The following is a 25884-nucleotide window of genomic DNA, read 5'->3' as shown; positions in this document are numbered from 1 at the left end:
AACATGCAGGTCGACGTAGCAAGTTGCTTGAACTTTTTAAGCGCGTGCGAAGTTCTAGGAGCTTTCGTCGAAATGTCTTTAAAAAAAAAAAGACGCGTTGCGAAAGCGAAACCATTTTAGAATTCACATGGCGACTTTGTATAAGCCTGGACTTGGGACACATGAAGCTATATACACTCTTAAAAATGAGTTTCACCACATAGCACGCTCCTAGTCAATCACCATCCCGAATGGCGACGTTCTCGCCCCTGATTTGTTGAAAACAGGAGGCGGGGCCTATTTTGTGACATCATGCACTTGCATAATAGGTATAGACATTAGGCTCCTTTAGGCTCCTACACTGTTAAAACAGAACTTCACCGCATAGCACGCTCCTAGCCAACCGTCATTCCGAATGATATCATTCTGTGCATTCATTCGTTGAAAATGAGAGGAGGCGCCTATCTGGGACAGATTATCTTGTCCCAGATAGGCGCCTCCCCCCTGTTTTGAACAAATCATGACACAGAATGATATCATTCGGTACGATGGTTGGTCAGGAGCGTGCTATGTGGTGAAGTTCTGTTTTAACAGTGTAGGTAGGCTTTAGTTTCCGCACTACTCAGACCATACTATACACGGTTGTCTCCTATGACTGCACTCTTAAGAATGAACTTCACCACATAGCACGCTCCTAGCCAACCATCATCTCGAGTGACGTCGCTATTCCCCCTGATTTGCTGGAAACTGTGGGTGTACGCAATTTTTTGTGACAGTCATGAACTGCATAATGTCACAAAAATGGCGTACGCCCACCATTTTCATCGAACCGAGGGAGAGAACGTTCTCGTTCGGGATGATGGTTCGCTTGGAGCGTGCCATGTGGTGAAGCTCTGTTTTTAGAGCGTGGTGGTTTTATTCTCTTTTAGGTGAATTCATTTACTCTGGCCTTGTTCTCGCGACAACATGTTTCTTGTTTTGTCCACCATTATCAATACCCTTCCATACTACGGCTAATCCGTCATCAGAACTACAGGCCAACGAGCACCCCACACTCTTAAAAATGATCTTCACCACATAGCACGCTCCTAGCCAACCATCATCTCAAATGATATCGTTATCTGCCCTGATTTCTTGAAAACGGGAGGCGTACGCCTTTTTCTGTGACAATTATGAACAGCATAAGTGTCACAAAAAAGGCGTACGCCTCCCGTTTTCAACAAATCAGGGCAGATAACGATATCATTCTAGATGATGGTTGGCTAGGAGCCTGCTATGCGGTGAAGTTCATTTTTAAGAGTGCAGTGCATGGCAAAAGAAAGAAAAAAAAAAGAAGAAGAAACGAAGCATTTATGAAAAGCAAATGGAGCGCGTATCGAGCTCTCGTTCTCGAACAACGCTACTGTTCCAGAGTCGATGGGAGCGACTTGCACGGTGGCTCCATCGCGCGGAGGAGCAGTGAACTATTGAGTCTCTCTCTCTCTCTCCGCTCTTTTATTACTTCCCCTCCCTCTCTCTCGGAAAAGATGGCACGATAAAATAGAGGATGCTGCGGTGCACGCATTTTCTATAGCCAGAAACGATGTCGGGAAAAATTGATGGATTTCCGAAGGAGTTTTCATTAAATAAGGATAAAGCTACCCACATCCTAACGAGGGAAGTGGTATGCTTTAGTGAGGAAGTCTCGCTATAAAACTAGTTTACAATCGAATGCTTGTTGTTCTATATTCCTCCACTTTTTGCACTCTTCAACGATGATACTTTATTCAAGCTCGTAAAAAAGAAGTAATAGTTAATAAAAAGACGGCAGAAGGAAAACGTACACGAAAGGGATCTCGAGACAGGGGGCACTGAACGGACGTGTCCGTCCAAATTTTGAAAGGAAGCGATCTGTCACCAAGCAGATAAGAGGCTGTCTGCAGTGGAACAGGAAATTGCTTTCTAGTGCCATCTGTCGCTCGATTTGTGTGAACAGTGCCCAATTACCGTCTTGCTCGTTTTCGTGAACGTCTTCACTGTTTCTTACTGCTTATTATACTGCAAATACTTGCCTCGTCATAATGAACCTACTATCTCTGTTAGACCGGCAATTGATGCATCTTATACGGTCTTGGGTAGTAACTAAGTCACTTTTAACTTTTAACTGCAACTAGTTACTTTTGGGGTTAACTAGTTCCAGTAACTAGTTACATTTCCAGAAAAGTAGCTTTTAACTGTAACTAGTTACTATTTCTGTGAATGTAACTGCAAAATGTAACTAGTTATTCGAACAAATGTCGATCCTTTTTTTTACGTACCTGCACATGTCGTATTTTTCCCTGTGGGAGAAACTTAATTTATCTGTGTTCATAACCATGGTTTGGCGCATTATGACCTTTGTAGTCGCTGCGCCAGAAAAATCCTAATCATCATCATCATCAACCCTGTGGGAGAGCCACATATTGACTTATACAGCTTCTGGTTAAGTGCAATAATACTTTTATCGCACTTATCGTAAATGTAAATAAATGCACGTTTTTAACGATTGTATCACCCTCTCACGGTCGTTTTTATAAAAAGTAACTGTAATGTAACTAAGTTACTTTCTTTCAGTCACTGTAACTGTAAGTACACTCTTAAAAATGAACTTCACCGCATAGCACGCTCCTAGCCAACCATTATCTCGAATGATATCGTTATCTGCCCCGATTTGTTGATAACGGGGGGCGTACGCCATTTCTGTGACACTTATGCTGTTCATAATTGTCACAGAAAAGGCGTACGCCCCCTGTTTTCAACAAATCAGGGCAGATAACGATATCATTCGAGAAAATGGCTGGCTAGGAGCGTGCTATGCGGTGAAGTTCATTTTTAAGAGTGTAGTTACTTGACCAAGAGAGTAACTATAACTGTAACTTAGCTACTTAACGAAGAAAGTAACTATAACTGTAACTCAGTTACTTTTTAGAAGTAACTTACACAAGACTGATCTCATTATATGTAGCAGTCTTTGCAGGATTAACGCGTGGTTGTTTTGTGGTACAGGTGTCTGTAAGCAGCAGTACTCCTTCTCAGATACGATGCGTATCTAGTGCGGTACTTGTAAGGTACGACTGTACTCGAGTGACCCCATTTTGATAGTGTCAAATTTTACCTCGTCGAGTGCCCTTGCTATTCGGGAGCTGTCTTCGATATCATCTGGCTCTGGACTTCCAGGATCTCCCGGCGGACTGTGGCCGATTTCCTGCAAGGACAATAATAATCCCTCGTTATTATCAGTTGTCGTCCTTGGATAAGGAGGAGTTGAATAAAATCGAATTAGGATTGAATCACGATGACGAGTAACGTACAGCGGCACCGAAATAGTGAGCGAACTTTGCACTCGTAAAGTGGGCTTCACCGCACAGCACGCTGAAGCACGATCCTTATAGATACACACAACGATACCGTTACCATTCCTGATTGGTGGAACGCGCCGGGTGTACGCCTTTTTGAACGTAACTGCATAAGTATATCACAAAAAAAAAAGGCGTACGCCTCCCGTTTTCAACAAATCATGGGAGACAGCGATGGTTGGTAATGAAGCGTGCTATGCGGTGAAGTGCTGTTTCAAAGACACACACACACACACAAAAAGCTGCGGAATATCAGAAAATTTCACTGTTCGATAACAGCAGCCACCGAAACTCTTACGTCTAGATTTTCGTCCCAATTGGAGTAACCAATTTTTTTAGAAAATCAAGATTACAAACTAAGGGCAACATTATTGCTCGTCACGTGCAGTGACATAACTATTTCCACCGTTGACATTATACACTCTTAGAAATGAACTTCACCGCATAGCACGCTCCAAGCCAACCATAATCTCGAATCATATCGTTATCTGCCCTGATTTGCTGAAAACGGGAGGCGTACGCCATTTTTGTGACAATTATGAACAGCATAAGTGTCACAAAAATGGCGTACGCCTACCGTTTTGAACAAATCAGGGCACACAGCGATATCATGCGAGTAGTTGGTTAGCTAGGAGCGTGCTATGCGGTGAAGTTCATTTTTAAGAGTGTAGCTCGACTATATAACGCTCATATCAAACGCTGCAATCTGACACACCTAACGCCACTAGCACACCCTAGCGGAAGAGGCCCCAAACAAAACAAATGAACGGACAATGCTCGCGCGGCTTATGATCAGGATCAACCATGCGCGTCCTCTACACTGAGTTATGTACACCGGCTTCTGTGTCGTTTCATGTAGCGCGTTATAACAGCGCCCCCTTCCGATCTGGTGACCAACAAACACGACGAACTTCTGCTTTTGTTCCAGGGATAAAACAAAAGCAGACGCTTGTTCGTGAAGGGAGGTTTTTACAAAGGTGCCTTACGGAAGGATCTAATACATGGCAGTTCATGCGTGACATGTAGGACTATACGTGATACCACGTGCGCACAGATTGAGACGTTACTATATCGAGCTCGCGTGCGCCGAGGGTTTGTTTTATCCTTGGTGAGCGGGGTGTATTGTATACGGCTGTTTGTGAGGCAAGAAAAACGAAAGAGAACGTTGCGAATAGTTACAAACGCAGGAAAGTTATGTCAAACCATTGAAACAAATCGGCAAGGAGGACGATATAATCTTGTATGGCTGTTTCCTTCTTCTTCTCTTTTGTTTAATATGTAGCCTAAAGGTAACATTCGCCACACCACTACTCAAGAAGATCAATTGGCAGGACAATTTTTTTAGCGACTCGTACAGTCCACATCGTATGCAGTAAGGTTGTGTACCTCGCGTGTCATAAATTTCGAAGCAAGCTAACCGTTATGCCGTTACAGTTACGACAATCTTAAAGGTACTGTAAAACAGTTAAAACAATAGAACGGCAATCTCAGAAAATTTATGTATTCGATAGCCTGGACACTTAGTACTTTAAGTCAGAATTTTCGTCCCAATTAAATTCAAATTGAAAATGACGGGCAACACTGTTGGAAGTCGCCACCAACTGTGCATTGCTCGTCAAGTACAACGGCAAAACTACATTGCATGCGCATAACACTGCGCCTAAAACAAAAGTCGGCTACGTGTTGGCTACGTAGTCGCCATGAGCAGGAAGCCAGTCGGGAACATGGATCACTGTTGCTCGACGAACTTGCGGTTATTTCCTAGCAGACGTCGTCCAGAGCCGTATTACCGCAATTTTACTAACAAATTAAAATTATTTAACGTTCTCTGTCACATACATGTATAACTTGTTGTGTTAGGTTTACAAGCAACGTACAAGCTGTTAAACTACGCTGCCAATATGACCTGTCTGTCTGCTATACTTTCTGGTGCCTTAAAGGATAGTATGTATATAGTACTATATACTATAGCCTGCATCTAAAAATGCATAAGACATCGAACGAGTGGATAACATACCCGACTTGACCCCTTCCACATAAAAACGCCAATCGTTTGTCATCGCAGACCGGTTATTCACCCTTTACTTTCAAACTCAACCGTAAAAACTACATTTCATCTGCATCGATTAACACCTCTCTCCAGCAATGATAAATGGCCGAATATAATTATGTCCTTCCCAAAAATCCAATTTAACACCTCAGACCGCCGCAAAGAAAAACCGCGGTAAACGGAATGACCAATTGTACGGTCGTATGTCATAAAATAAGAAAGGCAAAAACAAGACCAAATAGAAAAGGTCGCGACAAAAATATCTCAGCGTCACGAAGCACGCAGTAGTCTGGTTACTTTGTAAGCACACGAATAATATAATTCGTCGGTGAAAAATGTCCTCGAGGTCTGCGCTGGTGAGCAGTTCATTTCAGAGTCCATCGCGTGCAGCTATGCCATCGCAGGCAGAAAAGGGTTTTTCGAGAGTTAACGCCGTGTTGCACTCGGAACAAATATCTTATTCTACCGATAGGTGCGTGACAGCGGGCGTGAACGAAGATGTACGCACATAAAGCGCTATACGTCTGCCGCTGCATGGGCTCAGAAGGAGCACGCGATCTGTTACGGATTGCTATGAATAGAAATGGGTGAAACTCGTTCGGGAAATCGGCTTGTTTGTTATATACTGGAGAGGTGCCACTGTGCCGGCGTGTACGTGAAGTGACTGGTCTCCAGCGAAATAGAATGAAGTGACGTGTGAAAAAAAAAAAAAAAAAAAGATTGGCGTTAACTATCTCAGTTTTACCGAAATAAAGTGGGAAACTGATTTGTTACAATTTGACACGTTTTTGCATTTTTATATTGTTATGATGCAATTAAATCGTAATTATCATTTGTTATAAGCTAAGTCGTTAAAAATTTTTTTTTCGAAATGAGCTAGTGTTCTCAGGTTCCTAATGAGGACTCGTGCATTGTTGTTGTCGTGGATTACTAAGAAACGAGCGAGAGGAAGAGAAAGAGAGAGAGAGAGAGAGAAAGAGAGAGAGAGAGAGAGAGAGAGCGCTGGCAGCTGAGGGATTTGCAAAAGAACGCCTCCCTTCTGACGGTGTATTGCCCACCCCGAACAGAGTTGAGAAAGAGCATATTGCTTTTGTTTGTTCAAAACAGAAAATTATCGCTGTATTAACGGTTTCTTAGTGTGTTTCCAATTTATTGGCAACGACGTAAGGTGTCGCATTCGTAAACCATTTATTTATTTATTTTTCATTTAACGAGTCAAAATGTTTACAAGAAGAATTCAGCTAAAAAATGCGGCGATTAGAGCGTCCACTGCCCCGACACTGACACTCCACCGAACGCAAGAAACATGACTTCGCCTAGCAGCCATTAATAAGCGGATTACCGATGGGCACGTCATTAATACGGGACTGACGTCTTTAAACCTCACATGAACATGAGCCAAGTTACGAAACAGTGGTAACGTGGTAACAGTAATACATATCCTTAGAGGAGTTACGCAATTAAAGGACGAGAGACGAGTACTTTATGCGGTCCTGATGTACACAGCTGCATCTGTATCGACATCGCGAATGAAGATGGCTGCCATGATGGATTGGGATGGCGGATGGATTGCCACTGGACAGGGTCTCTTTGCGGCATGCTCTCACGGAGATTTCGGGTGGACGAAAGCGAAAACCTTGTAGATGACGTGATTGCTGTAGATGTCGTACGATGGGTAAGGGTGCGAAGGTGAGACAGACGGAGGATTCAGGAAGTAGTCGTCGTTGCTGGGAGTGACCTTTCTTTCTTTCTTTCTTTCTTTTTTTTAAGGATTAATGCATGTTGCATAAACCATGACAGACGACAGTTTCTCGACTTATCTGATGGCACATTAGGCCTCATGGGAGGGTTCACAAAAGGAGAAGGAGAAGAAGAAAGAAAACAAAAGGAGCACACTCGAATGGTATCGCGTCAGACTCTTAAGGGAGTGAATTAATGAAGTTGCTTCGATGTATTTGAACCGATTTTCACCCTCCCATATGCTGAACATAACGCATAATGCAGTAACGCATAATGTTGCAGCAGCTATATTTGATCATGTTGTGCACGAGAGGCCTTCAGGCCAAATACATTTTGGTGTCCACGCAATGTTCACCCGCAATTTCATCGTTAACATATATTCATTTATATTCACATATTTTCATGATTTTCATCATTTCATCATTTCACATATTTCATCATTTATTCACATATTCACATATATTCAAAGCTCCTCATTGTTGCTTGTGTAGTTTGTCACACTCAGCTTACGACATGGCGCCTTAATTGTCTATCATACACTCTTAAAAATGAAATTCACCGCATAGCACGCTTTTAGCCAACCTTTATCTCGAATGATATCGCTATGTGCCCTGATTTGTTCAAAGCGGTAGGCGTACGCCTTTTCTGTGACACTTATGCGGTCCATAATTGTCACAAAAATGGCGTACACCTCCCGTTTTCAACAAATCCGGGTAGATAACGATATCATTCGAGATGATGGTTGGCTAGGAGCGTGCTATGCGGTGAAGTTCATTTTTAAGAGTGTAGGGAAGCCGGAAGGTGTTCACGATTAAGCCGATCGCTTCGTTATTTTGAAGTAGCTGACGTGGCGTTGCCGATCTTTGATTGGACAGCTTCCTCTGTCGCATCGAACTCAATATTGGAGGTGCCTTGGAATGCGCAGAAGACGGAAGACACGCCACGCCCATTGGTAAGGCACGTTCAGTATTTGATTTGATTAGGGATTTTCTGCCGCATTAGCTACTACACTCTTAAAAATAAACTTCACCGCATAGCACGCTCCTAACCAACCACCATCTCGAATGATATCGTTATCTGCCCTGATTTGTTGAAAACTGGGGGCGTACGCCTTTTTTGTGACAATTATGAACAGCATAAGTGTCACAAAAAAAGGCGTACGCCTCCCGTTTTCAACAAATAACGATAACGATATCATTCGAGATGATGGTTGGCTACGAGCGTGCTATGCGGGGAAGTTCATTTTTAAGATTGTACTACCTTAAGTATGGAGTTCATCCATCAGCTCGCCTGCAACTATGCCATTTTGTCTGCCGTATCGCTTTCGTAAAGTGCTTCCGTGCTACTTTAACTCCCTAATAGACAGTTATAGTAGGGCGTTTTAGGAAGTCAGAAGCCCTCTATATACGAAAGCGATGCCATAACGGAAGCTGTCCAATCAAAGATCGGCAACGGCCACTCCAAACCACTAAAACGATTGACTCATCGTGTTTCCGAACTGTTAACGTGAACACCTTGGGATGTACACTCTTAAAAATGAACTTCACCACATAGCACGCTCCTAGCCAACCACCATCCCGAATGACAACGTTCTCGCCCTAGATTTGTTGAAAACGGGAGGAGGAGCCTATTTTGTGCCGTGCATAATAGGCACAAAATAGGCTCCTCCTCCCGTTTTCAACAAATCTAGGGCGAGAACGTTGTCATTCGGGATGGTGGTTGGCTAGGAGCGTGCTATGTGGTGAAGTTCATTTTTAAGAGTGTACGAAAACCGTACCGTGGTATAGATCTAAAGCACGGTGCGAATACGATACGATAGACGGTCATGTGATACCAGAGGTCAAGCGACGTGGTGTCAGCCACTTCTCGAGAATATAGCAGCGCCATCGTGGATCTGCCTATAAAACTTCCCAATTTCCGCGAACCAGACTTATGGCGCTATGTCCAGGAATCAGGAACACCCTGCAGAGACGTACGGGGAGACAATATACCCTCAAGAAGCGAATGCCCGACTAGAATTGAACGACCATAAATTACGACGGGACTTAAGCTCGTTTCCTCGTGTGTATTTAAACAACAACAACCCTATATAGGTTTACAAAAAAGAAAAAAACACGCAGGCGGATCTAAAGTGTTCCTCATTTGACCTCCACAACCCACTGTGAACGCAAACTGAGAAAACGCCCTATAGCAGAGGGTATTTTAAAGGTATCGAGAAAAAAAAAAGAAAAAAGAAGAAAACTCGAACCGATACATGACTGGGCAGCCATTTCCTTGTGCCCTGAAACGGGCCTCATTAAATGCACTAAAGTAGAAGAAGAGAAAAAAAAAAGACAAGAAAAAAAGAAGTGGTCCGACTGTGGTTGAACTTGAACCGAAATAAATATGTCCTATCGGCTCGGGGTCATCACTTGTCACTTGATTTAGGATTAGCTAACCCTTTTTCTTTCCTTTTTTTTTCTTTTTTTCTTCTTTTTTATGTGCGCGACGTTTCCTTCGCGGTGCCCTTTCGGTTCCGTGTATAGGCGACTTATCGGTTCTAAACTTCGGAGTATATGTTTAACAGGTTGACCTATTAGATGGATCTGTCTGTTTTAAGCGAAGCACAATCCGTGTTCGCGCCTATATTGGAACGTTGCCTGTGTGTGATGCCCCAAAAGAGAACGCATTCTTTTTTTTTTCTCTCTCTCTCTCTCTCTACAGTAAAGCGACAACCGTGTTATAGTGGTTAGCTTGGTGTACAGGGCTGCAAGACACTGAAGATGTTACAATATCCGTTTCGGAAAACTATGTGCGCCGCAGTATTTAAATTACGTTAATTTTGATTTCTTCAAAATATATTGTCGCTTTAGTCGATGATGGTGGTAGAAGAGTAGAAAACAAAAGATGTGGTGTAGTGAAACACAGACATGATTTTTTTCCCCATATTGTTTAGGCATAGTGTATTATAAATGATCGCGAAATGTTTTGTTGCTATGTACTTAAACTGAACGTTGAAATTCAACTAGAGGGTGTCGGCAACAATGTTCTGTTAGCATACACGCGCACGAACAATTAACGCACGATAAAGCTAACAAAGAAAAGCAGAACAACACAGCACTTCCATTTTTCCGCTTTTAAAAACTTTCTTTTTTTGTCACACCCTCACGCGTCGCGCACTATAACACTAACTCCAGTTGGTATCACAGCTGTCCACAATAAGCGAGTACCACTTCTCGGGATGCTTTAAAAAGGTGAATACACCGTTTTGAATGTAGATGAACCCATTTCATGGAACGACACGAAACAAAAAAAAGAAAAAGAAAGAAAAAAACAAGGTGATATTCCTTTTACGAGTGCTCGTGGTGGTATCTTTTTTTCTGTTTCTTCTTTTTGTTGCGCCGATTTTGTGTACGTATCGCGAGCATTAGAAAATGATTTAGAACGGGCCGGCTGTATGTTTGTCACGGCACGCCGCCCCGGTCGCGAGGCAAATTGGGGGGGGGGGGCACGTGACACGACTGCGGAAACAGTTCCGTACGCCCCGTTTAGTGTGAAGAAATAAAAGGACGGCGCCGAAGCAAATAGGCACCTGATGGATCTTGTCGGCTGACTACTTCAAACATAAATAAAAAGAAAAAATGCGTACATCCACGAATTCAAGAACAAACGAATTAAATATAACAGGTGAGAGAGAGAGAGAAAAGGCGAGAGAGACGTGGTGAGGATAGGCTGCAGGAAATTGGAGTCCTTTGCACAGGTCGTGTTCCTCTGCAAATTTCTTTCTTTCTTTCTTTCTTTTTTCTTTATGTCTTGGTGACGCACAGTGAACTTTTGTTGTTGATTGCCGTTGTGCACATATATTTTTTTGTCTGATTGCATATACCTGCGGTTTTAGAAGGAGCAGGTTGAAACGAGGTCATATCTGTATCCTGGCAATTGATCACGCGCAATTGATCACGCGCAATTTGAATGTTGTCCTTATTATAATGCGTTTGGGTGTTAAGCATTTAACGGATTGCGCTGAAAGCAGTTCGAACGTGCGGTGCTGAGGGTGAACCAAGAAGAATACGTTTCGTTCATGTTTCCTTTTAGAGTGCGAGAGTGACAGAAAGAGGGTGTGTGTGTGGGGGGGGGGGGAAAGAAATTGCAGCATGCGCGATGCAGTCTGAATGAAGTAAAAGAAGAACGTGCTTATAGGTGGGGGGGGGTATATTTATTAGACGAAAAGGAAAAAAAATGGAGGAAAGATCAGCCAAACGAGACGTCGGCTTGCTATTCCAGAAATAATAATAATAAATAAATAAAAAGAAAAGATAAGAATTAAAGAAACAGGAAGGAATAAGAAATAACTAAATAAAGAAAAATAAGAAATAAATAAATAAAGAAAATTGAGAAATAAGAAATAAATAAATAAAGAAAAATTAAGAAATAAGAAATAAATAAAGAAAGAAAAATAATTAGGAAATAACGAAAAACTAACAAATGATGAAAGAAGGATGAGGTAGGTGCGTATGGCTTTTTATGCGCCCAAGGCATACTAGTAAACTGCGTACGCATAAGTACTAGGGGTTTTTCCAGCCCCCAAGACAAACAAAAATGAAATATGAAATAATAATATCAATAATGAAACCCATATGAGCGTTATACACTCGCGCTATCGGATTCCAAAGCCCCTAAAGACGAAAATCCTGGTGAATTGCGTGACGTGGACACTTGCATGCAATTTCTCCTTATTTATTTTTTGATTTTTTTGCTTACAAACAATCAAACAAACAAACACCTGCATCAAGCGCGAGCTTTTGTACGGAATTTGTGGCAACTTACGACACAATATTGTCCGTAGTTTTTAATTTTAATTTTCTGAAAAAACTATTAATGCAGTTGGGACGGCAATTATTGTGGCCAACGAGTATCCGATGGCTCTGTCTATCGAAAAGATATATTTTCTATAAGGTTGCGCACCTGCTGCTTCGAGGAACCTTTAATACCGGGGTCGAGACAACGCAGCGTTTAATAACTGGTGTCACCAAATGCCTCACGTACGAATATTTGCAAGCTACAGATCTCTCTCTCTCTCTTTCTCTCTCTCTCACTCTCTTGTTCCTCACGAGCTCCTATATATCGTAAGCACAAAAGGAAAGACGTCTTATAATAAAGCTTCATGATCAATTACCTAATAAGCAGGTCTGGCCTCTGAGAGTCCGAGAACAGCTCAAGGGGCGCACAGGCGCCCTTCTTTCAAAAGCCACGCTTTTCCCCTAACCATAGGCGTGTACCTTTTTCTTTTTGAAAAAAACGTGGTGGCCTTTAGCGTTAATACCCCGATTTAGCCGCAATTTTTCTTGTCAGCCCTTACGAAAGACGTATGTGATATAGGGGTAGTTGCGAGATGCCTTGTCTTTTGTGCCTAAACTTATTATATATGCTAATTGGGACATCCGTTTCCCCGGGAGAGCCTGTAGTGGCGAACCGGTGCGAAAACCTTTCATGCATAGGTGACTGAGATCCAAAGATATTCGTCATAATTAATGTTATTAATGATTATACGCACTTTGCGTAACGTAGAATACACAGATTAATCATGCATGCGCATGTGCAGTAATGGTTTCACCCTTTTTCCCGTGGCTATACACTCTTCCCTTAATGTCTAATTAGCACGTGTGCTGCAAGTTTTTCACGCCCTGTAAATGCTCTGACTGTCACCAGTAGAGGGCAGTGTGTGCACGTGCAACGTGGTTCAACTATCGGTATTCAGCCGGTCGTTTCATTGCAACGATTGCGTCCTTTCAATACGGAGGTGAGCTGCAGCATCATGAGGGTGTACCAATATACGATATGTCAGTGTCTCTCACCCAATTCCCGCGGTACACATTAAATGACCATTCTCACTCTTGTATCTCCAACTACCTTTATCATAGGAACTTTATCGCTATTATTTCTCCAAAAAAAGATGGATCTATCATTTATAATACGCCGTCTGAATCGTTCAAAGCAAAGCAGACGACAGCCGCTTGTTGCGCCTCTTGCGGTTACGGAAGACATGTAGATACGTAATACATCTTCCTTTCTTCCCTTTCCCCAGCAGATTATCTCTTTCTGCGCGAGAAAATTCGTCGTATTTTATTCTTTCCAGGAAAGATTATCGGTTCTTTTAAGACTTTGTTTTTATATTAAAAAAGAAAAAAAAAGAAAAGTCGGACGCCGATAAAATTTGACCCGGTCGTGGAAGGTGTGTGCGTGCTACAGTTTTCCGGAAGGATTAATATACAAACGGATTTTGGTTCGGTTGTAGATCGTTGTAAAAGGGAGCCAGTGACATATAAGCGCTGTTACGTGATTTGGGTTGTATACCGGCGACGACTCCCCGGATGTACTCCCGGAGCACGCTTCTGTAGAGTAGGACCGGGTCGGGTGGAGGTCACGCCGAGTGAGTGAGTACGAGAGCGAGGTATGGATGAGGGGTTATGGGAACTACTCAATGGAACAGGTCGTCTTATCCGTGTTTTGTAATTGGGGCGTTTTCGGTGTATTTGCACCTCTGTCGTCAAGGGCATGTCAGATGGATGGTGGATGTTCTGCTAAGCGTCTATACCCGTGTTCGACCTATAAGAAGGGCAGGAAATGTAGTCTGTCAACCCTAACAGTGTTACTCCGCCGGAAAAAATATACTGCAGCGCCACCAGCCGCCGCTTTAGGGCTCCTTGCACTATCTGTCGCGGCGTACAGTGATGCGGCTACCTATCGCAGCCAACGGGAAAAGGCGCAGGGCGGGCCTTAAACGTGCCGTTCTTAAGTTCAATAGGACTACATGCGAATTGGTGTAGGGTCAGTCCGACAGGACGTTCCAGTGGGTTCATGTCAAGTCAGATGGCGTTAGATAACGTTCCTGCATTGACATGTCATGTGGGGAACAAAAGTCAAGAGGATGGACAAGACAAGAAGGACAAAGAGAGACCTGGAGTTATAGCGACCGCGACGTTGTTGGTGTCCTTCCACACTTAGATCTTCCTGGCAGCGCGTGAGCACTGCAGCATCGTAGCGCTGCCCGTGCTTGTGCAATGAGCGGCGCTACGATTGTACGGTGCTGAGGCGCTGCCAAGAACGCGCCCCAGGTTATCCTGAGTGCTCCAGACGAAAATGCCAATAGCTGCAACAACGGTGCTGTGCGTCATGATCTACCCCCGTGGAGTTTCCAAACCGTTGAAGCCTTACTCCAAGCACCGATAGTTGATATCCCAGTATGTACACCGCTGAGAAGTATATATTATAACGAGCGCATCCAACCTGTGCGTGTGACGCAAGACACCCACCTGCACTCGACCTGGAGCCCCGCCAGGAGGAATCACTCGACTGTAGTACCAATTCCAGCTATAATTGTACGTATTCCATTTGCGTGCGTTAAATATTCACTTAATCTTCTCTCATACGGAGATAAGCCGCAGCGGTACACACGTTTTTCTTTTTCTTTTATATCGAACTCGTGTCCGGCTACTTTTGCCGCAGGTACTCCATCTCATTCCAGAGGCGTCTGCAAGACGTTCATGATCACCTGGACTTGTGGGCGATGCCGAGAAGACATTGATTATGCATTATATGCACGATATGTCAGCGGGGACATCCTGTTCACTTTCACTTAAGACGTGGGAGAATGGTTTGAATGTTGCTGGCAAGGAGCTCCAGTTCTGTGCATCGTGGAATGTGGGTTTTCACAGAAGGATCTTTGCTTGCTTGTTTCGAACCAATGTCACCTCGTGTCTATATGGGACGTCCTGCGGAGCGAAGTGGAAAGTATGGAAGATTATGTTAGGTGTCTCTTAAGTATGTGAAGGCTAACTGTAAAGTATGCAAAAGTTGTAAGGATGTCACAGCACCGACGCTTCCAAGTTCAGGGCGACAGCAAGGCACTGCCAGCGCTGTGGATCAGGCTACGAAAAGTCTTACTGCTAACAATTAGAACGAAATAATGGAATGACTAAGTGCGAACAATCAGTTCCAGGCAAAGTTATGGAAACATTCAGGAGAAGTCCATGGAAAGTTATTGTGTTAAAGCCTCGAATAAGGGCCACTTGCAAGAAGCTACTGGGAGCATTTCTAGTGTATACAGTTGTAAATAAAGAAAAAAATGGGGATGTGAGTTTCGACGAAGTCAAACTAGCTACCCCAGTACACTTGATACAGAAAGTTCAAACCGATGATGAGATAATGAAAACACAAAGAAAGAACAGATTACCGGGGATAATTAACTGCTTTACCTTATTCTGAAGAGGTTGCGACGCTTCGCCGAAGTTATGGTGGATGATCATAAAAGACGATTACACGCATCGACATGAACCTGCACTTCAATTTTCTACAGCAAATGGATGCGCAGAAGACCGACATATAGCAGAACTCGTGACGTCACGGCGGGCGTCTCCGCCTGTGAGGCGAACGCGAGAAAGGTCACGTGCTTCCGAGAACCAATGGGAGCAACGTAGGCTCTCGTGCTTCTGACGTCGGAGCTCGACGCGGAAGTTGTTTTTAAATTTCGTGTTAGCGCCGCGAAGCAACTGTAGCTATGAGCGGCGTTCAGACGTGGGCATATGGAGAGTGTGGAGTGGGAGACCTGGGGGGTTAGTATGCGTCCTGGGCCGACTTCAGGGGGAACTGTTCCGACATTCGCCTGAAAAGTCTTCCGGAAAACCCAGGGAAAACCTCAGACAGCACACAGCCGGTTCGCGAATTTGAACCCCCCTCCGTGTCTCGGCATGGAAGACGATCACCCCGACCACTGCGCCACGCGACGCGAGCTGGTCGACGCAGAATTGCGCCCAAGGTTAACACGCCAACAACGACACTTAGGGGCAAAAAATGAAGAAGAAAAAGTTTCTCAGTGTTGCAATGTGGTGCAATGCGCCAGATCTATCAAAGTGCGAGAATCCCTTAAAGTACATTCGGATCAGATAACCTTCGAGTGATCGATCGGTGCGTCTGCACCAGAAGTACACATTGTCAATTTTAATGCGGTTGTAATGTTACGTTAGTGCGTAGAACGGACAGTAATGATAGCGTTCTGCGACACTCTAATCGGTGCGTGTGACACATCGTATTGTTTCTGATGGCTTCAAAACGGATCGCGCGGCCGCACCTGTTAATTACGCCGACGTCCAGTTGACGCTGCAGCTATCGGTCATCTTTCTGTCGTGGCCACGCCGAGTTTAATGCGCGTAGAGTACGGCGCATTGTATAATTAAAAAAGATATGGACCGCGCTAAGGAGACAGTAATGGATTCGTTAGATATACCGGTGTACTCAACTACCCCGGGCAGTACCGGAACAATGACGGCGACCAGTGTTGACATTGTGGAGCACCCGTATTGTTTTTGAGTTGTTATCGCACTAATCTAAACAGACAAATTGCCGTGAACATGCCGTTAGAAACGGTTATCTAATTAAGGTTACGAGGCTCGGAACATTAATTAGATAACTCTTTCTAACGGTATGTACACGGCAATTTGTACGTACACGGCAATATTTGCGCCAGTATAGTACGTCTTAACGCAGCTAATACCTTTAATTTATTCATTGACAGAGGCAGCAGACAATTGGTCGGAAGCAAAGTTTTTGCTTCTATCCATCATAATCATCACCGTCTTATTGCAGTGCCCGTGGACAAAGCGCGTCATAAACCACCTGCTGTGTGTCGGCGTGTAATTCACGAAGAAGTCGAAATAATGCAATGCTAATTCGTGACTTTACGTCCCTATTATTTTTTCCGTCAACATCAACATCAACTTTACGTCACGGAGCAACGATGTGATCGTGAGCGACGCCACGGTGTTCGGTTAGTGGATTTATCTTGCCATTTTTCAATCCAATCCAATCCAATCCAATCTTAGCTTCCATCAATCATCTTCAATCTCAACACACGGCACACCGTATATTTAGTGTCTATGCAACATGTACCGTGATCCCATGTTCAAACTCCCTGACATTAGGATCCGCAAGTGCGTCAGATCCTTCGAGGTCAGTTGAAAAAGTCTAAATAGAAAATGAAAATAAATGGCAGTATTATCAAACAAAAGTTACGTAAAACGGACAGTGCCATAACGATGACTCAGCTTGACTCCAAGCTGAAGTCATTCTTACATTTCTCATAGAGAAACTCATTTCTCACCTAGAACGAGCTCATGTAATTGAGGCACGTACACTATGGAAACCACGACGTCATCCCACAGCACCCGGAAACAACGCGGACAAATAGGTTAAGACCTACGAGGTGTGACGTATCGAAAAGTATGAAAAAAAATCGCAATCACTTCCAATTATGAACGACAATTTTTTTTCCCTGCTTGCTTATAAATCACAATCCGCGTACCTTGTACCTCATCACACATGTACTTCCATTTTACAGCCTCGAGTGACAAGACCACGGTTAAAAAAATCGAAGACACACCGTACGTGCCGTATTAATATAAAAACGTACTTCGCGCCCTCTTGCGTATTTCGAATGCATCAAAGGGGCGCCCGTGTACTGGCACCTTTAATTCCAGCCACGTTTCTGCCGCCATTTTTCACGCGGTTTTCTGCGATGAGCGCGATTTACAAGATTACACATATTCGCTTTATGAAAGGAAGGCATTAATCAAGTGCCAGGGGCAACATGGGGGGCGCGGAAGGGGCGTTCGTTGCCCCCAGTGGCTGCGTTGTTTCGCGAAAAGTGACTACATCCTCAAGTAGGCCTGTTCTTAGCTGGTGGAGGTCCTTCGTTTTCATTAACGCTCTCTGTGACAGTGTAATTGGAGTGGATTTTAGAGCGGTGGACCACCCCGTGATTAGGTGTGATGGGAATCCTCGTTAATCGGCAAGATGGTGGCGAGAAGTATAGTTTTTCTCGGGAGGCATGCCGGAGGATGATACGCGGAAGGTATAGTTGTAAAGGGGCGTGAACTGTGCTTGACAAGATCAGTAGAAAGTAGATCGGGATGGATAGGTAGGAATTCATAACCAACAGATGGGCAAGCTGATAGTGACAAGATAACATTAGACGAAAACAGAGATATAGGTATAGAGAAGAGAACATGGACAACGTATAGGGCATTGGTATATATAGGACTTACAGGTACTGTCACGTGCTCCAGAAGCGGTTTGACATATCTCTGCGTTCTGGCAAGATGAGTTCGATATATCGCTTACTTTCTTACAGGTTGATTTCGATATACTGCTGCTGTTTTGCTTGATGAGTTCTATATATCGCTTACTTTCTTACAGGCTGATTTCGATATATTGCTGCTGTCTTGCATGATGAGTTCGATATATCGCTTACTTTCTTACAGGTTTATTTCGATATATTGCTGCTGTCTTGCATGATGAGTTCGATATATCGCTGCTTTTTAACATGGTGACGTCCGCAACTTTCTGGACGCGAAGCTCGTCATAACGAATCTTGTGACATATTTTGCAGGACGATTAACTGCTTTGGGATTAAACGTACAGGTCATGGTAGCTTTTGCGGAATCCACCGTCCTAAACTGAGCGAACTGTAAAGTTTCAGATCTATTAGTGATTAGAGTAGAGTAGAGTACGAACATAATATTGTTAAAGGAAAATTTATTAAACTCAAGAACGGAATAAGAACTGCTACTTCACACTGTTCACACGCATACTGTTTTCTTCTGCGTGATGGTTTCTATAGCAGGAAACATAACCCTGTCGTGTACTGGCATAGAACCACATCAAGGGCTTGCACTGGCTTCCATTCTAAAGGTGGCCTACGCATCGAGTTAACAAAACCGAGCAGAAAAATCTACGGGGTCCCTATATTCTCCCACGTTGTATTCTTCATACCTATACCCTTCGCAAACTGAAACGCCATTGAAGTAAGCACGAGCTTGGCCCAGATTTTTTATTTTTTAAATACCATCACGTACGCGATGTAGGACCCAATAGCATTGGGGCTCTTAATTACCGCCTTTCCTTTCTTCTTGGCAATCTGTTACACAAATGCTAGACAGCTTGCACCGCGAAGCTCGGCCGCTATAATCACGAATTGATCTTTTTGCCTCTAATTGAGAAACACTTGGGGCTAAGCCTTTTCGCTATGACTGTCAACTTGGAGTATACTTGAAGCGAGAATGATGTATTTGCACCTGAGAGGAGAAAAATTGCACGCTTGTCGTGATGAATGCGACTCTAATGGGTTGACAGTGAGTTTAAATGTTGGTGTTGGCAAGTCCACCGTTCGCTTGACCCAGAATGCAAGTATCGTCCACGTGCAAGTGCGCATTAGTATGCTAATCGGAACGACGCCAGCACACAATACATTTTATTACTGCTATCCCACGCATTCACTCAGTTAAACGAACTCGTTTCTTTAATGCAATTAAGGCAGACGGTGAAATGAACACTGACGCTGTGTGGTAGAACCATGCAGGAACCACACCCGTGAACTGGATCGTAAATGTTTATATTAAGCGTAGCAAATGAGATAGCTGAGGTATTAGTAAGCCGAACTGTAAATGTTTCTACTTAGCGAAGTGTTCGCAATAAACGGGATGACAGGATTTTTACTAAACCGAATTGCAGACCTACCCTTAGGGGCAAGTGGTCTTAACAAACAGCACTACTGAATTGTCACAATATTCAAATTGCAAAGTGTTTTTTCTTTGGCACTTAAACTAAGCTAAACGATCGGAAGTGTTCGTAATAAAGAGGATGACATAATTTATAATATACTGAAACGCAAATGTTTCCGTATTCGAGTATTCGTAACAAATGCGAAGACCGAATCGCGAATGCAGGTTGCACCTTCAGTAGTTATACAGGCGCAACCTAATTCTGTTACATTACCATTAATAGTTCTTTAGCGTTGACTAACTGGTAGGGGAAGGTGCGATATATAAAGCGGTATATCTGTTATAGTATCAACGTTCCTCAATTAAAACCGCTCACGATCTGACCACGACTGTGTTGAGGAATAGCTTCAGGTGTGGAGGCCCCAATTCGTCTATTACAGTCACCCCGTTTTGCGTGAAACTGGACACAAGGAAAGTGTGGAATTTCAGTAGAAAGCGTCGTTGTTCTACTAGTGTGCTGACGCTGGACAGGTTAGTGTTGTGTTGCGTGTGCATAGCACGAAGCTGACTGCAAGGTTACCTCTAAAAGTAACTGCTCTAACCGGTACTTCAAACTTGTAAGTTAAAAGTCAGTTTAAAAAAGGATTCGTTGATTTGCCGATTTCTTCTTTTCTTCCGAGAATTTAGATCTGAGAAGAGGGCGCTTGACCTGCGGGCCCTACTGCAGATGAATTGGGATTGGATTGGATTGAATTGGAGCTCAAAATTGTGTGAAGAATAATATGGCTGCATAGTAGGAACTGGGAAATAGATGCAATCTACAAATAAATAAATTACTAGTCATTTCATCCAACGGCAAAGCAGTTAACGGTGACGGTACCACCTGGACATCCTATTGCCATGTGCTAACGGAAAGCCAATAGCAACCTCCAGAAGAGGTGCGGAGACCGTGAGCATACCTGCGACATGACATTTCGTATCAATCCCGGTAGCTCTCATCAAGAAGCCAGAGTGCATGCCACGGTTCGTACCTGGACCTTTCAGACTTCTGACTTTCTGGTCTGGCATGTTAGCGCTGGATGCACCCATGCTGGCACACAACTGGATGCACAGCCTTTTTGTGGGCTGCGGTTGTCGAGTACAACACGAACAACTGTCTCCTTCTAGGCGTACACTGCAGTCACAGCTTGCCACCCTTGGCTGCCGCCCCTTCAACATGTCGAGCGTGGCCCTTGGGACACCGCGGCCCACTCCAGGGCGGCCTTACATCATGTAGTTGGCTTTTTCGAGGCGACAGGCCTAAAGGACTCATTGTGACCCCAACAACGCTCTCGAACATTCCCACCATCACGATCACGATCAGGATCGCCATCGTCATCGCTCATTATCGTCATCACTCATCATTGTCACCACTCATATTAGACCCCCTAGCTATGGGGTAGCGTTCCACTTCTAAGTGGAAAACCTCCCGACTTCATCATCAGAATATATCTGTTGTTGCTGTTGTTGTCTCCTTCTAAATTTCGTGTCCCACGCGAATGGTACCCGGGGGTAAACAGGGCGGCGCCTCCTTTCATGGTTTCACCTCCTTGAAATTCTTCGCAGACGTTGGTGGAGGTAAAAGCGTCTCCTCGTATAACTCTGCCTCAAGGCGCATACAGACATCGTGATTAGGAACCGATCAGCATGGCTTTGTCCATGCATATGTTTACACTTTCTGAATGTGAGAAGCTCATTCGTTCACAGCCCACGGATAACATTTCCCTTTCGTCTCAAGGCTCGCCGCTGTACCTGAAGACATTCACTAGGTCAAGGACGCGAGCGCTTTTGCACAAGGCACACTGCGAAGATAAGCACAATTAAAAGGCATCAAGGCAACGCGATATGCGGGGATATACGTTATCGAAAACAACTGGCTGCAGGCGAACGAGACCTCCCGTTCTAGACTAATTAAGCTGGTCTAGAATGTCTTGCACCCAGTGGAAAAAACACTGCCGATATGCCGCTCCACGCTCGCTGAACGGCCGGCCTTGCTTTGTCGTCGAAGACTTTCTTTCTTTCTTTGTTTCTTTTTGTTGAGTGAAGTCTTCAACGTCTGGAACTGGATGCCCTTTTCGCGAACATTGTAGGCGTGTGTTAATTACACGTGTGATCACTGGTCACATAGACCTCTGAGCTGAATATTGAGCAAAGCAAAGGCCGGGCAAAAGAAAAAGAAAAACATACTGAGTCGTGTTTGTGTCGTGTCTGCTTCCCTTGTCAGGCTGCGGGAAGAAAACGACCATGCAGCAGCGCGCGCTGCAAACGCGGCGCGTGGGCAGGCTGCAACGTGTATTCTTCTTGTTCTTTTTTTTCTTTTTCTGCGGACTTAGCGGGCTTTTCTTTTTAGGCGCAGAAAAAGAAAGAAACACTTTCGTCGGATACTTCTCAAAGCACTCTGCAACTTTTCAGTTAATGCCTCGATCCTTAAACCAATCTTTTAGGAGTTAGCTAATTAGTCTATTTCCCCTATCTCTTTTGTTACATTGCATTAAACATATTCCCCCTAATTAGTCTAATCTAAGTAATCAGTTAGGCCGAGTGAAAGAAATACTGTACTGGGGACTACGATACACAGACTCTGTCGCGACTCACATCCACACTTTTTTTTTTCGCAAACCCTAATCAGAATACAGGAGTGCCGACGTAACATTCGGGTCTTCTCGTTCGCGTGTAAGGCGCCCCCGTCTTCTTGTAAATCCTGGTGATATGTTAGTTGGGACATCCCAGTATATGCCTAATAAATTTTTCTCACGTTTCCCACAGAAACGACTCCCCGTTCCCGTCCTTGGCTTTCGTACTTATCGTTGCCTCTCCTTCTTCGAATAACGTCGACAACACCCCTCACTCCGTCTCAACCTCATTGACCTTCTGCACTCCATCGGCGTTGCCCAAACACATGCGCACATTCCTTTTACAACTCACAGAGACGTGAAAACAGCGCACCGTTTGACCCTCGTTCTTCAGCGAAAAAAAATTCATTAGTTTCTTTTTGTTTTGTTTTTTTCCCACCGGGTTCAACATTGTTCACTGTCGCTTCCACACTCGTCGCCTCCTCCCTCATTTCATTAAGTGACCACGCGCCCTTCTACCGTCAGTGGCTACTTAGCATATCATTTCCATCTTAATAGTTTTATCTCCTTATCCATCTATCACACCCCGGTACAACATCTCCAACGCATATGTAGAAACGAGAACTGGCCGCGTGCTCCCGCGCGTTCTGCATCTTGGGCATCGTCGATGACTGTGGCCGGTTTATGGGCGTCCTGCTCGTCCTTTCACAATAAGAGGCTGGATGTTCCAGTAAACGGAACGGCAACGAAAATCGGAGAAATCGGATCAAGGGGAATCGACAACGATCGCGTCGTGATGGCGATTGAAGACCGCGATAAAGGACCTTCTGGTTCTTGGCCGAGGAGGAACAAGGACGTGGAACGGGACCGCGCTAAGTCTGGCCTTTAAGTGCGTATACGCTGCCTATTTTTCGGAAGGGTTTGTAGTCACATATATATATATCTGGGATGGTAAGCCTAGATTAGAAAGAGTGCAAGTACCGCGTTATTATTTAGGTTACCGAGGTGTGGCGTGTGGTTACCGCGTGGAATGACGCCTGCAGGATGGTGGCTGGATGCACGATGTTCATTATATTTGGGCGTGGCTTTCGTACGGTGCAGTTCGGAAGGGACCTTGTTGTCGAGCTTGTTATATGGATCGGTTGTGTGTTCGAAGTTGCCCCCTGCAACGGGCTATTGACCTGGTCATGTAGACCAGCTGTATTTAGGAGTCTTGTCTTGCCCCCAGCACTGCCGCGTTCAGTTGCTAGAGAACTTCCTGTGGGATCGTTATGACTAGCATTTGTAGTATGCGCGAGCTTTCCCACCTCGGAAATTGCGTATGACACCCGTGGTTAGGTGTCTGTGGTTACAACTCTGTGGCTGACCACCGCTGTTCGGTTACAAGTTAAGCACACAGAAAGAGAGAGAGAGAGAGAGAAAAGGGATGAGGAGACAGTCACGGCTACATGACTTGCATCGAACAACATCCCTTACAAGTTTCTCTTGTGTAACCAAACTCCTGCAGCAAACCGAAGTCAAGCCATCATCGTAGCAATTAAGTAGGAACTGTAGCAGATCATCCACAAGCATGTAACATAGCGTTGTGTCTCACACAACTCAACTGCGAATCTTCCATTGAGAAATTCCTGCTCCACGTTTAACGGTAAAGCGAATCCCAGGAAACAAGAGAAGGAAGGATATTTCCTCTCAGCAAGCATCCTACTATAAAAGCCCTTAAACACCACCGGGGGGAATCGAACCTGATACTTCATAGTTTTTTTTTCTTTGAACTCTATTAGGAAGCGTAAAAGCGGTTTGACTACACTCGAAGGAAATCTTACGACGATGCTGGTATGATATTTTGATACAGAGGACTAGGCGATACAAGAGGACCTCGAGACCTTCCAGGGCAAAGACGTGAGGACCGCTTCTTTTGGCCCGGAGGCTTTTGCTTTGGGTGTCTCCGTCAAAGCGTGGAGGATCTGCTCCGAAGGAATTAATAGAGCCGTTCATCAACGGTATCCTGCAGAGGAAGACGCTTGTTGGAGGAAGACCACCCGTCGCCCCCATGTACGCAACGGAGGGAGTCGTGGACGGCGGCTCTGTGCCTCAGCGGTCGCCACGGCGCGGCGTTTCTTTTAAGTTGACCGTCCGGCGTGAATTTGCGGAACGGATACTGATGACTGAGGTGGAAGGTTAGAAACGGTTCTGGAGCTTAAAATCTGGGAACGTCGCAGGCGCGTGCTGGGAAAGCAAATGGGTTTCAAAGTTGCCAAAGAGGATGTCGCTGGAACAATCGCACGATTTCAATAAACCTTTCTACAAAAGCGAGCGCCACCTGTTGTATTGGCATCGAGGCGGAAGTCCAGTCATGTGGAAGCGCCACCTGTGTATTGTCACCCGCAAGGGCTCATGGGAACTTACAGGGCCTTAGAGAGTGAAGGTCGCCTTTTTACCCCACCAATGTGAAGAGCATGCCGAATTTACTCCAATTCATTATAATTGACAGGGATATTGAGGAGGTATCCTATCGGAAAAAAATAGCCGAACATCATGCTCCTCGGAGCACCACGAGTATAGCACGCGACGACTTTTTGAGCGCAATCGCTGCCAGTCCGACGAAAGGAGGTTGGAAACCCAGCCCGCAGAGTAATGGTAGAAAAAGTGACAGTTCCTGAAATTGGGAAAGGGTAGGCATGATCCCAGCGGAAACCAGACGTGACAAGCCATGCCTGTGTTATCTCTTTCTACGACGCCGGTGTGGGCCGGGTTTCCAACCTCCTTTCGTCGAACTGACAACGATTGCGCTGAAAAATCCGTCGCGCGCTATGCTCCGTGTGCTTCGTAAAGCACGGTGTTTGGCTATTTTTTCCGATGGGATAGCTCCTCAATATTCCTGCCAATTCTAATGAATTTGAGTAAATTTGGTACGCTCTTCGCATTAGTGGGGTCAAAAAGTAATCTTCACTTGGCAACTTGCCGAGTTCAGTTCGCAAAAATTTACGTAACTAAACTTAGGTTACGTTACATTCACATCAGGAGGTGGCAAAAACCCAGTAAGAACAAATTGACCGCATGATTCTAGGTGGCGTAGTTTTTTTTTTCAATCGTAATTCAATGACACGTTTTCTGGGACACCCTGAACGCGAAGTATGCGGCACCTTTCTACGTATACCCAATAAACCGATGTGCGCCCACGCAAACCTTTGCTCCTCGAACTGGATACGTGTTGCCCAACCGGATGTCGCTTCCGCTCATACAAACATACTACCGGAAGCAGGGTTCGAACCGACACCTTACCTTCCCACCTCCAATGTCACTCGGGTCACGCCCACTGTTTCTTTTTTGTCAATTTTAGCAAACGTAATTAACGTGAGCCTGCCCTGTTCTAATTATTAATTGCCCCGCGATATCATTCCGTTGCGACACGAGTGAGACCACCCTTCCCCGCGGCCCCGGACAGAGAACCGGTTAATGCGTCGGCGATTAATTGTAAATGTCGCTGTAGGACAAATCATAATAATAAAAAAAAGTGCGCTTAAATTGCGCTGGCTCGTGTTCTCTTCTTATAGAGCTGAGATTTATTGATCCGTGTTTAAAGTCGTGCCCAAGAG

The 25884-nt window shown here is 44.6% G+C and overlaps 1 protein-coding gene across 6 annotated transcripts in view; it reads right to left on the bottom strand.

The window, feature by feature from the left end:
* The window catches only part of LOC135387925 (GATA-binding factor 2-like), a 215125-nt gene that overhangs the window by 68127 nt on the left and 121114 nt on the right, over window positions 1-25884 (bottom strand). For all 6 annotated transcript variants that reach the window (XM_064617142.1, XM_064617139.1, XM_064617143.1 and 3 more), the window contains exon 2: window positions 3113-3202. Coding sequence is in view for 5 of the 6 variants with exons in the window: in XM_064617139.1 (XP_064473209.1) it covers window positions 3113-3202 (90 nt within the window). In the remaining variant the exon portion in view is untranslated. The remainder of the gene's footprint in view (window positions 1-3112; window positions 3203-25884) is intronic.

This window comes from Ornithodoros turicata, chromosome 3 (genome assembly GCF_037126465.1).
Source record: "Ornithodoros turicata isolate Travis chromosome 3, ASM3712646v1, whole genome shotgun sequence".
Classification (NCBI taxonomy): Eukaryota; Metazoa; Arthropoda; class Arachnida; order Ixodida; family Argasidae; genus Ornithodoros; species Ornithodoros turicata.
This window is presented reverse-complemented; position numbering and strand designations above follow the sequence as displayed.